General features: G+C 42.3%; 1 protein-coding gene across 5 annotated transcripts in view; it reads right to left on the bottom strand.

Moving 5' to 3' along the window:
• Positions 1 to 16,537, bottom strand: part of cfap20dc (CFAP20 domain containing) — a 345,044-nt gene that overhangs the window by 8,452 nt on the left and 320,055 nt on the right. Inside the window, exon 14 of one of the 5 annotated variants that reach the window (XM_069939546.1) lies at positions 7,197 to 7,582. The exons of the other annotated variants lie outside the window; for them this stretch is intronic. Coding sequence (XP_069795647.1) covers positions 7,498 to 7,582 — 85 coding nt within the window. The 3' untranslated portion in view covers positions 7,197 to 7,497. Of the gene's footprint in view, positions 1 to 7,196; positions 7,583 to 16,537 lie in introns of those variants that run through there. 5 annotated transcript variants of the gene reach the window in all.

Here is a 16,537-nt window from a genome sequence, read left to right as displayed (position 1 = left end):
TCGTCTGCAAAGAGTAGTTCACGGACAAGTTGCTCTTGTGTCTTGGTGTGAGCTTGCAGGCGCCTCAGATTGAAGAGACTGCCATCCGTGCGGTACCGGATGTAAACAGCGTTTTCATTGTTGAGGTCTTTCATGGCTTGGTTCAGCATCATGCTGAAGAAGATTGAAAAGAGGGTTGGTGCTAGAACACAGCCTTGCTTCACGCCATTGTTAATGGAGAAGGGTTCAGAGAGCTCATTGCTTTATCTGACCCGACCTTGTTGGTTTTCGTGCAGTTGGATAATCATGTTGAGGAACTTTGGGGGACATCCGATGCGCTCTAGTATTTGCCAAAGCCCTTTCCTGCTCACGGTGTCGAAGGCTTTGTTGAGGTCAACAAAGGTGATGTAGAGTCCTTTGTTTTGTTCTCTGCACTTTTCTTGGAGCTGTCTGAGGGCAAAGACCATGTCAGTAGTTCCTCTGTCTGCGCGAAAGCCGCACTGTGATTCTGGGAGAATATTCTCGGCGGCATTAGGTATTATTCTATTTAGTAGAATCCTAGCGAAGATTTTGCCTGCAATGGAGAGCAGCGTGATTCCCCTGTAGTTTGAGCAGTCTGATTTCTCGCCTTTGTTTTTGTACAGGGTGATGATGGTGGCATCACGAAGGTCCTGAGGCAGTTTTCCTTGGTCCCAACAAAGCTTGAAAAACTCATGCAGTTTGGCATGCAGAGTTTTGCCGCCAGCCTTCCAGACCTCTGGGGGGATTCCATCCATACCTGCTGCTTTGCCACTTTTCAGTTGTTCGATTGCCTTATATGTCTCATCCTGGGTGAGGACCTCATCCAGCTCTAGCCTTAGGGGCTGTTGAGGGAGCTGGAGCAGGGCGGAATCTTGGACTGAGCGGTTGGCACTGAAAAGAGATTGGAAGCATTCTGACCATCGGTTGAGGATGGAGATCTTGTCGCTGAGGAGGACTTTGCCATCTGAGCTGCGCAGTGGGCTTTGGACTTGGGGTGAGGTGCCGTACACAGCCTTTAGAGCCTCGTAGAAACCCCTGAAGTCGCCAATGTCCGAGCTGAGCTGGGTTCGTTTGGAGAGGCTAGTCCACCACTCATTTTGGATCTCCCGGAGTTTGCGCTGAAGATGGCTGCATGCGCGACGGAAGGCTTGTTTCTTCTCTGGACAGGACGGCTTTGTAAGGTGAGCCTGGTGGGCAGCTCGCTTCTTTGCCAGCAGCTCCTGGATTTCCTGGCTGTTTTCGTCAAACCAGTCCTTGTTTTTCCTGGAGGAGAAGCCCAGTACCTCTTCAGTGGATTTCAGTATGGTAGTCTTCAACTGATCCCAGAGGGTTTCAGGGGACGGGTCCATGAGGCGGGTTGCATCGTCGAGCTTTGCTTTGAGGTTTGCCTGGAAGTTTCCTCTCACTACGTCTGACTGCAGGTTTCCAACATTGAACCTCTTTCTGGGGGCTTTACTGTTCCTGGGCTTTGGCTTGAAGTGAAGGTTGAGCTTACAGCGAACCAGCCGGTGGTCAGTGTGGCATTCCGCGCTGGGCATGACCCTGGTGTGGAGCACATCTCGTTTGTCACTTTCTCGCACCAGGATGTAGTCCAGGAGGTGCCAGTGTTTGGATCGGGGATGCATCCAGGTAGTTTTAAGGCTGTCCCTCTGCTGAAAAAGGGTGTTTGTAGTGACAAGCCGCTGTTCTGCACAGAGCTGCAACAGGAGGCGCCCATTGTTGTTGCACTTGCCGATGCCATGCTTGCCCAGGATTCCTGGCCAGGTTTCTGAGTCTTTGCCGACGCGAGCGTTGAAGTCGCCAAGGATGACAACCTTGTCGGCTGTAGGGGTGCGTTGGATGAGGTTGCGCAGGTCAGTGTAGAACTTGTCCTTTTCTGCTGGTTCCGCCTGGAGAGTTGGAGCATAGACACAGATGAGGGTGATGTGAAGCTTGTTTTGAAGGGGGAGTCGCATGGACATGATCCGGTCCGAGTGGCCTGTCGGAAGGTTTTCGAGTTTGGAGACAATGAAGTTCTTGACCATGAAGCCTACACCAGATAGGCGTTGTTCATCCAAAGGCTTGCCAGACCACTAGAGTGTGTAGCCCGCGCCGCGTTCTTGGAGGCTGCCTACATCTGCCAGGCGGACTTCACTGAGAGCGGCTATGTCGATGTCAAGTCTGAGGAGTTCATGTGCAATGAGGGCAGACCGACGTTCAGGTCGGTGGCTGTCAGCCTTGTCTAGCATGGTTCTGATGTTCCAGCATGCTAGCTTGAGTTTGTGAGCATCTTTTGAGGGGGAGGACGTGGAGGGGGAGGACGTGGACGTGTCCTCGGACCTGCGCAAAGGAGCTTTTAGGTGGAGTGCAGTGCGCGCAGTACTGGCCCCACCCTTTACACCCATGGTTCGTGTGCCGTGGCCAAGCGAGCTGGGACGTGGCAGCGAGGTCCTTGGGTCGTAGGTTTTATATCGGAGTGGCCTTCTCCTATGCAGGTTTCTTACCCGGGCTGGAGGGGTCTGCCTCCCCTCCTAGGTCGGTCCATACTGCCCGGACCGGGGCCGCCGCAGCTCTCCCTGTGCCCTGACTGGGGCCGCCGCCTCTAACTCTCTGCCCGGGCTGGGGCCTCCGCCTCCCACTCTCTGCCCGGATCGGGGCCTCCACCTGCCTCACTCGACCGAGGCCGAGGCCACCGTCTCCCCCTTGCTTCTGCCCGGATCGGGGCCGCCGCCGCCTACCCTTCGCCCGGACCGGGGCCGGGGCTGCCGCTGCTCTCTCTGAGCCCGGACTGGGGCCGCCGCCTCCCACTCTCTGCCCGGATCGGGGCCTCCGCCTGCCTCACTCGACCGAGGCCGAGGTGGGAGGGATGGGCAAGTGATGGATTGAATCAAACAAAGAGGATGATGGGCAAGTGAAGTCAGGCGGTGAAGGGAAGGGGTTTTTTGAGGCAGAGGCTGGGGTAGGTGATAGGTGAAAACATTGGAGAAAGGCCAATTTTGAGGAAATGAGAAAGGAAAACCAGCAGAGAGGTCATGGAACATATATAGATTAAAGAGGAGAAAGTACTGTCTGTCTTAAGGTAAATAAGGATGGATAAATCCCCAGGGCATGGCAAGATATTCCCTCGGTCCTGGCAAAAATATTTAACATGTCCTTAGCCATGGGTGTGGTGCCAGAGGAATGGAGAGCAGCTCACATTGTTCCATTATTGAAACAAGCCTCCAAAGGTAACCCTGGAAATTATAGGTCAGATGAGCCTGACATCAGTAGTAGGTAAATTATTGGAAGGTGTTCTAAGAGATCGGATATATAATTATTTGGATAGCCATGCACTGATCAGAGGTAGTCAACATGGCTTTGTGTGTGGTAGGTCATGTTTAATCAATCTTGTAGTTATTTTGTGGAGGTTACCAGGAAATTTTACAAAGGAAAATCTCTGGATGGATCTACATGGATTTTAGTAAGGCCTTTGACAAGGTCCCACATAAGAGGTTAATCAGGAAGGTTCAGGAAGGTAGTGAACTGGATTCAACAATGGTTGGACGGTAGAAGACAGAGAGTAGTGGTGGAAAATTGCTTCTCAGATTGGAGGCCTGTGACTAGTGGCATGCTTCAGGGATTGGTGCTATGACCATTGTTGTTTGTCATCTATATCAATGATCTGGATGATAATGCAGATGACAATAAGATTGGAGGTGTTGTGGACAGCAAAGAAGGTTTTCAAGCTGGCAGAGGGATCTAGACCAGCTGGAAAAGTGGGCTGAAAAATGGCAGATGGAATTTAATTCAGACAAGTGTGAGGTGTTGCATTTTGGAAGGACAAACCAAGAAAAGACATACATGGTAAATGGTAGAGTTGAGAAGTGCAGTAGAACAGAGGTATCTAGGAATACAGATACACAATTCCTTGACAGTGACATCACAGATGGATAAGAGTTGTAAAGAAAGCTTTTGGTATAATCGATGTATTAAGTACAGGAGTTGGGATGTTATGGCAAAGTTGTATAGACATTGGTGAGGTGAAATTTGAAGTATTGTTTGCAGCTTTGGTCACCTAACTACAGGAAAGATATCAATAAGATAGAAAGAGTCCAGTGAAGATTTACTAGGATGTTGCCCAGACTTCAAGAACTGAGTTACAGGGAAAGATTAAATAGGTTGAGACTTTATCCCCTGGAGTGTAGAAGAATGAGGGGAAATTTGATAGAGGTGTTTAAAATTAGGAGGGGGTTAGACAGAGTAAATGTAGATAGGCTTTTTCCACTGAGGGTAGGTGAGATACAAACCAGAGGACATGGGTTAAGAGTGAAAGGGGAAAAGTTTAAGAGGAACTTCTTTACACAGAGATTGATGGGAGTGTGGAACGAGTTTCCAGCTGATGTGGTGAATGTGGACTCAATTTTAACATTTAATAAGAATTTGGACAGGTACATGGATGGGAGAATTATTGAGGGCTATGGACTGGGTGCAGGTTAGTGAGACCAGGCAAAAAATGGTGCAGCACAGACTGGAAGGGCCAAAAAATCCTTTTTCAGTGCTGTAATGTTCTATGGTGCTATGGTTGCAGCAGTGTGAAAACTGAGAACCCAGGGAACTCCATCTCTGTTCCGTCGGGAAAGAAGTGGGATGTGTGGGGGATGGAGGTATATAGAGACTGGACATCCATGGTACATATGAGGCAGGTAATGAGGGGTGTCCTAGATATCAGTGGGAAGAGAATGGTAAAAGAGAGACAGGATAGAGTCATTCAGTGGTGCAAGAACAGACAGAAACTGAGTCTACCAGTGTCTCCATGGTTAGTATGGAGTCTGTAGTGCAAGTGTGGTACTGATGAGTAAAATTATCTTAACTTTTTCAAGGATGACAAATCTAATTTTAAATCAGAAAGAACCTTTCTGCCACTGTCCTTTGGATTTTAATGGCAGAAATCTCCTATGAGCATCATTCATTGGATGAACTTAATTATTTATCAGTTACCATAAGTATTCGTGTATAATGCGACCCCCCCCATTTTTGAGGGAAAAAAGGGGAAAATTTTTACCCCCGTTTATATGACCCCACCTCCCCTCACCTGCCTGAGTCATGCTGCCGTCTCTCTGGCCGCTCGCCCGCCCGTCTGAGTTGCGCTGCCGTCTCTCACGACCCCCCCTTCCCCTCACCCGCTTGAGTCACGTTGGCATCTCTCGTGACCCACCCTCTTCTCACCCGCCCGAGTTGCGTTGGCGTCTCTCACGAACCCCCCCTCCCCTCACCCGCCTGAGTCGTGCTGCCGCCTCTCTGGCCGCTCGCCTGCCTGTCTGAGTTGCGCTGCCGTCTCTCGTGACCCACCCTCCCCTCACCCGCCTGAGTCGCGCTGGTGTCTCTCACAATCCCCCCCCCCTCACCCGCCCGATTCACCATGTCATCTCTCACGACCTCTCCTCCCCTCGGCCGCCCGAGTCACGCTGCCGCTCGCCTGTAGAAATTAAAAAATTTTTTTTTACTCTCAAGTATAATGCGACCCCCCTATTTTTGAGGGGAGAAAGGGGGAATTTTTTGCATTATACACAAATATTTACGGCAAGCTGTTATGTGTGCCTTGACTGTCAGGAATCCTGACGATAAAAATGGAGTTACACCCCATGGTCTATCATAACTTTATAATTTACTCTACCATAATAAGTAAATAATTCACAGATAATTTGTAAAATATCAGAAAATAAATGAACGAACTTTATAGTGATGACTTTAACACAATGCAGCCTCTTCAATGCTCTCTTTCCTAACTTTAGGACAATTTGACAAGTTCAAAAGTTGAAAAAAATAACTAGATAAGAAGTTAATATTCTATGGCAGATGAGGTAGAAATTCAGTATGTTATTCCATTTTATTACCTTTAAGGAGTGGAAATTTCATAAATAAGTTATACAAGATATTTATTTGAATTTTTTCATAAACATTTATACAAAAGTAGTGAAACACAAACAATAGTTTCAAACTGTGCTCCTGGAATTGCACCATTATTCATTGAAATTGGAGAGATGCATTTTAAGGAGAAAATCCGAACAATTTTCATGTCCATTCATATACCCATTGCAAGCCAATTTTCATATGCAGTATGTGCGATTTCTCAAAGGAAGTAAAATCCTGCATGACTTTTATGGATCAAAATAGGTCACAAGTTCCCAAAAGGACCATGAAATTAAAGAGGCTTCACATCCACTTTGCCTTTCTGCATTGATTTCAGGGCACACTCATTTTCCTTTCATACTTGATGTGATGGCTTTATACGACTAGCAAAGTTTTTCAATGGATGTGAATTTGCTACTCTATCACACTTGTATGGCAAACTGTCTAAACCAATACTGTTACTCTCCTGTTATAGCAGTGGAGTAGAGTGTTAAGATTATTATGGATTCTTTTTTCAATAGATACAAAGCATTTTGTAATGTATTTTATAATGGCCACTATGTTAACATCTGAGTAATAAACTTTGACTGAAAATTTGTACATTGAGCTGATTTATTCATCCATGTCAAAATACAGTTTTGGCAGGGCGGTGGTTGGACATCTTTAAAAATAACTGTTCAGTACCAAATTGCACAAAATTCTTTTAGGAAGTTACATTCTTGCATATCGTATGTTGGAGCAACTACTGAACAAGTTGAAATGTATCATGCAACAGGCGTGGCATGCTTAGGAGGAACAGTTGACAGTAAACCATTCACAATTTTGTTGTGCCAATTGTGAGCCTCCTACGGACCAACTGGTAGACCTTCATGTTTAATCAGTAAATCGATTTTCATTGCAATATACAACTACAAAAAAGGTAAAGGTTGAAGTGAATGGAGCTTGGTAGTTATTCCAATGATGGGAAGTGTCCATACCAAAAAATCCTCTTCAATTTTTTGCACTAAGAATCAGAATAAAACAGCAACATTTCCACATTGCAGATTGCTAGCAAGATATTTTCTACAGTCGATTGCAGAGAAATCCAAGCCAGAAAAACCCAAAGTCTTGGGTCAGAGGTTCAGATGATATTACCAAGTGGTGACATTCGGTGGAGAACATCTACCATATGTCACCACTTGATATTATCATTTGTCAGGAGAGCAGCAGCAATCATCAAGGATATGCACCCCCTAGCATACGCTCTGTTCTCGCTGCTGCCATCAGGAAAGAGGTAGAGGTGCCACAAGACTTGCACCACCAGGTTCAGGAACAGCTGCTCCCCCTCCACCATCAGACTCCTCAACAACAAACTCAGGGAATCATTTAAGTACTCTTACTTGTGCACTTTATTGAGTTTTTGTATTTTCTCTGTATTGCAGTTTGTTTGCATTCATTATCTGTTGACAGTTCTTCAATTGTTTACATGCATACACTGTGAAGAGTTTTTTTTTGCACTACCAATAAGTGGTAATTCCGCCTCACCCGCAGAAAAAAGAATCTCAGGGTTGTATTTATTGTCATGTATGTGCTCTGACAATAAATCTGAAATCTCTGCAGCCTCCTGAAACGAGACTCGGTGCCAGCTGGTCAGCTGAAGACAACTACAGGACTCTGTTTCAGGCAGATACCAAATGACGTGTTCATCAGACTTGCTAGGTATATCAATTTCACCCTGGATAATGTAAGTCAGAACAAGATGATGGTTAGATCTGTTGCTTTGGCTGGATTCAAGCAAGTAACGGAGGCAACAAATTGCAGCCATGTAGCAATCAAAGCACCCTCAAGCAGCCTGGGCTAGTGCACAAGGCCTAACCAGCCTCTTCCAGACCCTGCAGAGTTTTGAGCTCCTTTCTCCATCTCCCCAAGATAGCCACTGTACAGACCCATTTTGGCCTAGGGCCCAAGTTGCAAACCCATTTCGGGCATATGAGGATCAAAGCTTGAAATGTTGCCTCACGACAACACTCACAATTTGAGTGTAATAATATTTCAAAGATTTATAAAGTGTCTTGAGATAGAGTTCTATCACCAGATTCATAGGAGACTCTCACCTCTGTTTCCAGTGGCAGTCCTTTCTGAAATACTGGTCATGTCCAGAAGCCGTCCTCAGCAACTGTTAGCTCACTGATCACTCTCCTAAATCCTGCTCTCTGCATCTCCCTCATGCTCACTATTCTCCTCAGTAAGGATGGAAGGAAGAAATCACTGGGAGCATTGCACGTGTTCCTCAGATGGATGGAAGTACAACATATTGTTGATGGTGATGAAGGAGAAGAATGACATGCCTAACAAATGAGATTAATTGTGGCTGGATGGAGAAACATGAGCAAATGTCAAAGCGAAGTGAAATGTGTGCACATGAAAGATAAGATGATGTAAGGAATAATGCACTGAAATAGTGCTAAGAATAACCGATCACACTGGGAGGTCTGCACGAGGCAAGAGGAGAATTAAAAAAAAGATTCCTTTCTCAGACTATGGGCACCACTGGTAAGACCAGAATTTAATGCTGAATGTGAGAAGGTGGTGGTGCCTTCTTGATGTCAGGATGGTGTAGAACTTGAAGGGGAACCTGCATCTCGAGGTGTTCCCATGCGCTTGAAACCCTTGGCTGTGAGTATTTTTGGGTGGTGCTGTACAGTGGCTTGGGTCAGTCATTAGGGCATTCTGTAGATGGTACACATTGTCATCACTGTGTGCTGGTGATATTACATGCTCCCACTTCATTTTCATTTGAGTGGGACTGTCACAGCGAGCTTTGGAGATTGACTGTGGGCTGACAGGCTGGGAGCGTGCACTCATTTTCGCTACTTCTTAAGAGAGAGGAAGTGCCCCTGGAACACAGGTGCAGAGACCATGTGACCAAGATATTAAAGAAACAGTACCCTGTTTGATCAGGGACCATTTTAAGGCAGCAGCTCTTTGAGGGAAAACTGTGCTGAAGTGGCTTCGTGTGGCCAAACAAAAGCACTTTTGAAGGGGATGTTGAATCCTACTATGGCCGAAGGTAATTTTGAAGGGAACTGTTGAGCCCCATCATGACTAAAGAAAAGGACACATGAACTAACCCACAAAAGGGTTCTGGAAGCATTGTGAAAGTCTCTTGCTTATTGTTCCGCATGCCAAGAAAAGGGGAATATTGACTACCACTCGTCTGAAAGAACATTTATCAGGAAGCAACTCAACAAGGATTTAGTTAGTTTACAACAGTATGTCACCCTGTCTCTCCCACCTACTTCATGACTACTTCTTGGCATCAATTTGAGAGCCTTTGTGTCAACACTGAATTTCTGAGACTGAACTTTGAACTGACATTCCAGAATAGAGCCTAAACTGTAATGGCTTGGGATGTTTCCACACATGTGCACACAAGTATATCTGTGCATAGTTGGGGATTAAATTAGATAAGGTGTTATATTATTGGTAATTAATAATAAAAATATTATTTTAAATATAAAACACGGTCCTGGGTAATTTCTATTGCTGCTGTCTGAGAACGTAATAATGGTGAAGAGCTTATTGAGAGTTACTGAAACTGGTTTATATAGACAAATGAGGATTTTGTCACACTCCTGAGTTAAAGCCTAATAGAGGGTGAAAAGATTTTGGGGCATCAGGAGGCATGTAGTTGCAGCAGGATACTTAGGAACTAATCTGTTCTTGTTGATTTTTGGGGACCTGGCAATGGCAATATCATTGAATAGCAAGAGTAGATGGTTGGTCTCTTGTGGGAGATGTTCAATGTATGGTACTTTTGTGATGTAACTTACTTATCAGTGCACTACACTGCAATTACTTACCCTGCTACTCCAATAGCATCTCTCAAACACCTGCCCTCCACCACCAAGAAATATAGTGGCAACAGGAATGAAGGATCCCTTCCAAGTATTTCCATCCTGATTTGGAAATTTGTGGTGAGTCCATTTTTGCCACTGGATCTGAACAATGGAACTCCCTACATCCTTCAGAATAATTCAAGAAGGTGGCTCTCTATCATGCTCTTCGGGGTATTTGGGGATTGGCAATAATGACAGGCTTTTCCAGCCTGAGAAGAATATGAAACATAATCAATATTCCACATACTTTTGGCCAGCAAATGAATTCTGAATTTCCTGTTTGACCTCTTGGTTTCTGCTACCTTTTGTTGCAGCACATTATGCATTGTTTCAGTGAAGTGACTGCCAGAATGTCCGCCTGTATCTTTAGAAGCATCCTATAGGCAGAGCCACACGTTTGCACCATGTAAGTTTGTAAGTCAATAAAACATTTTGTTTTTTTAAATTATTCTATTATGCTATGGAGAGATTCTGAGTCAAAATGCATAACTAATGGAAATTGTGTTCTTGCTCAAGACAAATCTCCCCCTCAAGTTTCCTTGCTACATTAAATTTTGATAAACTTCTCTTCACTATATGCAAACCAGCAGAAAGGTGCATCATTTGGAAATACACTCTAAATTTATCCCATTCAACAATTTGCAACTGAAACAGTAATTAATCACACCAATGTTACTTTTGCTTTGCTAACCACACATGATTTAACCGTCTAATTTCTTGAATTTGAAAGTGGGAAAATGTTAAAACAGTTGCCATTCTTTTCAGTACTACTTTAAGATTCAGCTGTGACATGTTAATTGACCGACATGTTACATGAGCCAGAGCTGAGTACCCAATAGATGGAAATCTGACAGTTCTGTTTGTGCTATATTAATAAGAAAACAACTATACTTGCTTGATGTAGAAAAATATCATTCAAGTTGTTAGAATGGGGCAGACATTACACAATTCTCTTTTTCCCAATCTATTTACTTGTACTAGGTTTAATTTATTAATGCTTCATTTCAAGTATGTATTGGAGCAACCATTCATCTCCTGCTCCTTTGAGAGTGAGATTAATACAAATGAAAAGTAAAAAAACAACAAAATCTCACCCAGTAACTCATACACTTTACCTACTTTGTGTCTGAAGACTGTACACAAAGGAAATATTGTTACTTTGTTCAAAAAGGGAAATATGGATAATCCAGGAAATCATAGACTGTAGGGAAGCTATTGGAGAAGATGTGAAAGGATAGAATTTATACACACTGGAAATTAGGCACCGTGAGTGTGGCTTCGTGTGGGGAAGGTCATGTCTTAATAATTTAATTGAGTTTTTTTCAAGGAGGTGATGAAGGCGGTTAAAGAGGGTCGGGCAATAGATGTTGTCGACACCTACGTTAGTAAGACATTTGACAAGGTCCCTCGTGGGAATCTGGTCCAGAAGACAAAACTGCATGAGATCGACAGCGAATTTATCATTTGGATTCAGAAATGGCTTGCCCATAGAACACAGAGGATAATGATAGAAGGGCACTATTCTGGCTGGAGGTCCATGTCCAGTGGTGTTCACGGTGATCAGTGTTGGGACCCCTACCGTGTGTGATATTGTGACTTGGATGAAAAAAAATAGATGGGTGGTTTAGTAAGATTGCAGATGACACAAATATCAGTCGAGTTGTAGAAGTGTAGAGGGCTATCAAAGAATGCATTACAGATATGGTCAGAGAAATGACAAATGGATTTTAATCCAGACAAGTGTTGAATGTTGCACTTTTTGAGGTCAAATGTAAAAGGAAAGTACGCAGTTGATGGTAAGGCTCTTAAAAGCATTAATATGCAGAAGGATCTGGCGTCCAGCTCCTTAGCTCCTTAAAAGTGGCCATCTGAGAAGTAGGGTGGTAAAGAGGCATATGGCACCCTTGTCTTCATTGGTCAGGGCATTGAGTATAAAAGTACTGAAGTCATGAGAAGCTCTGTAAAACTTTAGTTAGGCAGTAACTGTGGTTATCCCATTTTAGGAAGTATGTGGAGGCTTTGAAAAGGATACAAAGTTTACCAGAATGCTGCCTGGATTTGAAGGCATGAGATTTGGGGAGAGGATGGGTTGATTTTTTTGAAGTGTAGGAGGATGAGTGGAGACCTGATAGAAATTTATCGAATTATGAGAGGCATAGAAAGAGTAGACAGACAGAATATTTACTCCCAAGTTAAAATGAGATATACTCGGGGATGTGTATGGAAAATTAGGAAGGAGGTTAAAAGAGATGTGTAGTGCATTAATTTTTTACATGGAGTGGTAGATGCCTGGTATGGGCTGTCAGGGGTATTAGTGGAAGCAGATACAGGAGCATTGAAAAGCCTGCTGGGCAAGCACATGAACATGTAGGATATGCAAGTATCAGAGTTTCAGTTTTATTTTGGCTTCATGTTTGGGCATGGACATCGTGGGCAAAAGGGCATGTTCCTGTGCTGATCCATGTTCATCGGTAAGCTCTGTTGCATACTGAAACTGACCTCGAACCAAACACTAATCACTGGCGAGCACATCTTGACTTGCCCACTAAATGATTTTGAACCAAAGAAATATTGAGTTAGCATATTGTCAAACTGTTACTTCTTTCCCAATTTTTCAAACAGCTAACCAGCTACTTAATCATGAGTACTAACAGATTATATGTAAATACCGAGTTCAGTGGCTGTTCATTAGACAGCTCTTATTTGTTACTTCTCTAGAAAGTGGGTCTAAAGGTGAAGGTATATTTATCCTGGACATATCCAAGGAATTTGAATGTTATAAAATGTAATTCAAGATCTGTGTTATATGATAATGTTTGACCTCCATCCAAATTCATGACAAATTCTGTTATTCATAAACTGTTTTACATTTTCTGCTGGTCCAGGATGTGACAGGTCGAAATTTGTCCCATAAGCCCATGTTGCCCAAATACCCCAATCAATCTACAACCCCAGTACGTTTTGAATGGTGGGAGGAAACTGGAGCACCTGGAGGAAACGTATGCAGACATGGGGAGAATGGACAAACTTCTTACAGACAGCACTGGATTTGAACCCTGGTTGCTGTTGCATTGTACTAACGGTACGTAATAAGTATACAAATATACTGCTTAGGTTCCAATATGAGGAGCTTAAATATCAGACTAATTTATGCACTTTGTTATGAGCCCCCTAAGGACCCCAAAAACCAGCAGCAACAGAAATTCACCAAGACAACAGCTACTTAAATGAAATTAATACAGAATAATATCAATATTTAACTTATCATTATTGATACTTAACCCCTCCCAATTCTAAGCTTTTGTGTGTGTGTGTGTGTGTGTGTGTGTGTGTGTGTGTGTGTGTGTGTGTTTTCAAGATGGTTCTCTTTCCCCATCCATTCATTTACTGTTCACTTCTCCAAGTTCACTGGTATCAGGCAGTTTTCAGAATGGTGCACAGAATTAAACAGTCCTTGCATTCAACAGCCTCTGGTGCCTTAACTTAAGTAGTTACCAGTCAGGAAGATGTTTCGTGGGTGCAGAAAGATGTTCGTTGGACACTCAAACTGATTTCATTCAATCAGCAACCCAAGTGTCTTTCCAAAGAAACGTGCCTTCTTCCAGGTTACCGCAAAGAGTTCTTCTTTTCCCTTATTTCGGGAGAAACACAACAACCAGCCACAACAGAAATTTCGAATAGGCTGAACTCAGAACTCAAAACTGGTCTTGAAATGGAGGTCTTTAGCAGCTTTTGCACTTTGCCAGCCTTTCACTGATTGCTGCAGCTTTTATCCCCCCCCTCTCTCTCTCTCTGACTGTTTTTGAAATGTGACGTTTGCTTGTGAAAAGTGACCTAAACTACTGAATCTTATTCCCCCTTTTAAAACATATATTTTATTAACTTATTCTGTTACATTCTTCCTCTACAAAGGAATTTTAAAACCTAAACAAATTTCTAATTTAACCAAAACTTCAATGATAACAATACACAATATGTATCATGTTACAGCAATGTATCTCAATAATGAAAGTATTTCCTTTATATGATCACTTCAACATCTTGACAAGCAATCTGCAATCACACTTGATATGATTAATTTGCAGATTATATTCTAGCAAAATCAAATTCCAGTTTAATAATCTCCTATTTTTATTCTTCATCTTATTCAAAAACACCAGAGGATTGTGGTCAGTAAATATCATTACAGGTTCATGGGTTGTACCCAGATACACATCAAAATTCTGCAGAACGAGTATTAGAGATAACAGTTCCTTCTCAATAGTGGAACAGTTCCTTTGACGAACACTGAACTTTTAAAAAAAAGTATGCAACTGAATGGTCAATTACATCGTGATGTTTTTGTAACAACACTACACCAGCTGTTTCCTCACAGACATCTACTGCTAACAAAAATGTATTGTCAAAATCAGGTGATTTTAAAACAGGGTTATGGCACCGCATTTCCTTTAAATTCTCTAAAGCTCTTTGACAAAATTTTGTCCATGCAACTTTCTCTCCTTTCTTCAAAAGACTGGTTAAAGGAAGAGCAATTTCTGCAAAATTCCTGCAAAACTTCCTACAATATCCTGCCTAATATCCTAAAAACTTTCGCACTGCTTTTTTGCCACTGGGAATAGGGAATTCAGAAAAAGCCTGCACTTTCACTCCAACAGCCGCAACTTTGCCCTGACCAACTACATGTCCTAAATATGTCACAGTAGCATATCCAAAATCACTTTTAACTAAATTGACAGTTAAGTTTGCTTTGGATAATATTGCAAAATAATTTTTCCAATTCCACTAGATGTTTTTCCCATGTATCACTTTTTGTGACCAAGTCATCAATAAAACCATCTGTATATTTTAACCCTTGGATTACAGAATTTATTATCCTTTGGAACATTGCAGAGGCATTTTTCATGCCAAAAGGGAACACATTATGTTCATAATAGCCTGATGGTGTCACAAATCTGGAAATATTTCTTCCTCTCTCTGTTAGTGGCACGCACTAGAAACCATTCAAAAGATCCACCTTAGTAAGAAATTTAGCTTTCCCAATTTTATCAATACAATAATCCATTTTAGGAATAGGATAAACATCTGTTTTGGTTACTGTATTAACCTTTCTGTAATCTGTACAGAATCTAACAGTTCCATCTGGTTTAGGTACCAAAACACAAGGAGAACTCCAATTTGAGTTCGAAGGTCTAATAATATAATTTTCCAACGTATTCTACCTCATGATCCATTATTTTACTCTTTTCAATATTTATTCAATAGGTGTTTTGTTTTATGGGACTCGCTTCTCCCACATCCACATCATGACAAATCATTGATGTACTTTTTGGCACATCAGGAAACCAATTTGTATATTCCAAAAGCAACTGCTTCATCTGCTTTTGTTCTTGTGATTTAAGACAGCCTAATTTTTCCTCCAGATTTTCAAAATTGTTGAGTTAAACAGGCACACGATTCTGTTTCCATGATCTTATGATTCATAACTTCCTCAACCCTGTCAACAAATAACTCCTCTGATTCAAATTGTTCTCCACGACCATTTTTCTCATAGTAAGGTTTCAACATATTGATATGACAAACCTGAGTTGCCTTCCTAAAATCTGGAGTATTCATCACATAGTTAACATCATTCAGTTTTGACTTTACTTTGTATGGTCCAGAAATTTTGTTCTAAGAAGATTGTCATGTGATGGGAACAAAATTAACACATGATCTTGTTGCTTAAAATTCCTCACTTGAGTCTTCCTGTCAAATAATCAATTCATTTTACCCCTGAGCCATTAAAAAATTCTATTGAGCCAAAGTCCACACTTTTTGTAACCGATCCTTAAATTTAGAAACATAATCCAGCAAATCCAACTGAAGATCCTCATTAACCCATTGTTCTTTTACCAATCTTAATGGACCTCTAACCTGATATCCAAACACAATTTCAAAAGGACTGAAACCTAATGAACCCAGCACAGACTCCCTTACAGCAAATAAGGATTTATTTGTCTCAATCTTTTCCATTCTCCATTCAGTAAATCCTCATCATATTTTTAATAATAGAATGAAATCTTTCCAAAGCTCCCTGAGTTTCAGGATGTTATGCAGTTGAAGTGATCTGTTTAATTCCCAGCTCATAAGTCACAGCTGAAACAGTCCTGATATGAAATTACTTCCTTGATCACTCTGGATCTCTTTAGCTGACCCAAAAGCTATAAAAAATTTTTGCAAAGCCTTTACCACTATTTTTATTTTGATATTCCTCAATGGTATAGCTTCTAGGAATCTGGACACTGCACACATAATTGTTAACAAGTACTGATTTACAGCTTTCGTTTTAGATAGGGGACCCACACAATCCACAACAACCCTTGTGAAAGGTTCCCCGTTAACAAGAATAGGTTGCAAGGAAGCTACCAGCGGACACTGGGTAGGTTTCTCCACAACCTGACAAAGGTGACATGTTCGGCAACAAATTTTCCTTCCTCAGACCAGGCCAAAAAAATTGTTTCAAAATTTTATTCTTGGTCTTCTTTACACCTAGATGACCTCTCAAAGGTGTAGTATGAGCCAAATTTAAAATTTCATTCTGTTAGACTTTAGGAATAACCACCTGATGAATTACTGCCCATTCTTCATTTGTAGGGAATTCACAAGGTCTCTATTTTCTCATTAACAATTCAGCCTTCCAGTAATATCCACAGGGCATTTCCTTAATCTCCTCCTCATCCACATCTTTCTCCCTCAAGTCAGTGAAATCAGAATCTGTCTTTTGCTGCTCAATGAACTCTTTCCTTGACAAA

The sequence above is a fragment of the Narcine bancroftii genome, chromosome 5, assembly GCF_036971445.1.
Source record: "Narcine bancroftii isolate sNarBan1 chromosome 5, sNarBan1.hap1, whole genome shotgun sequence".
NCBI classification, from domain to species: Eukaryota; Metazoa; Chordata; class Chondrichthyes; order Torpediniformes; family Narcinidae; genus Narcine; species Narcine bancroftii.
The sequence above is the reverse complement of the archived record's forward strand: the minus strand, read 5'-3'. Positions and strand labels throughout refer to the sequence as shown.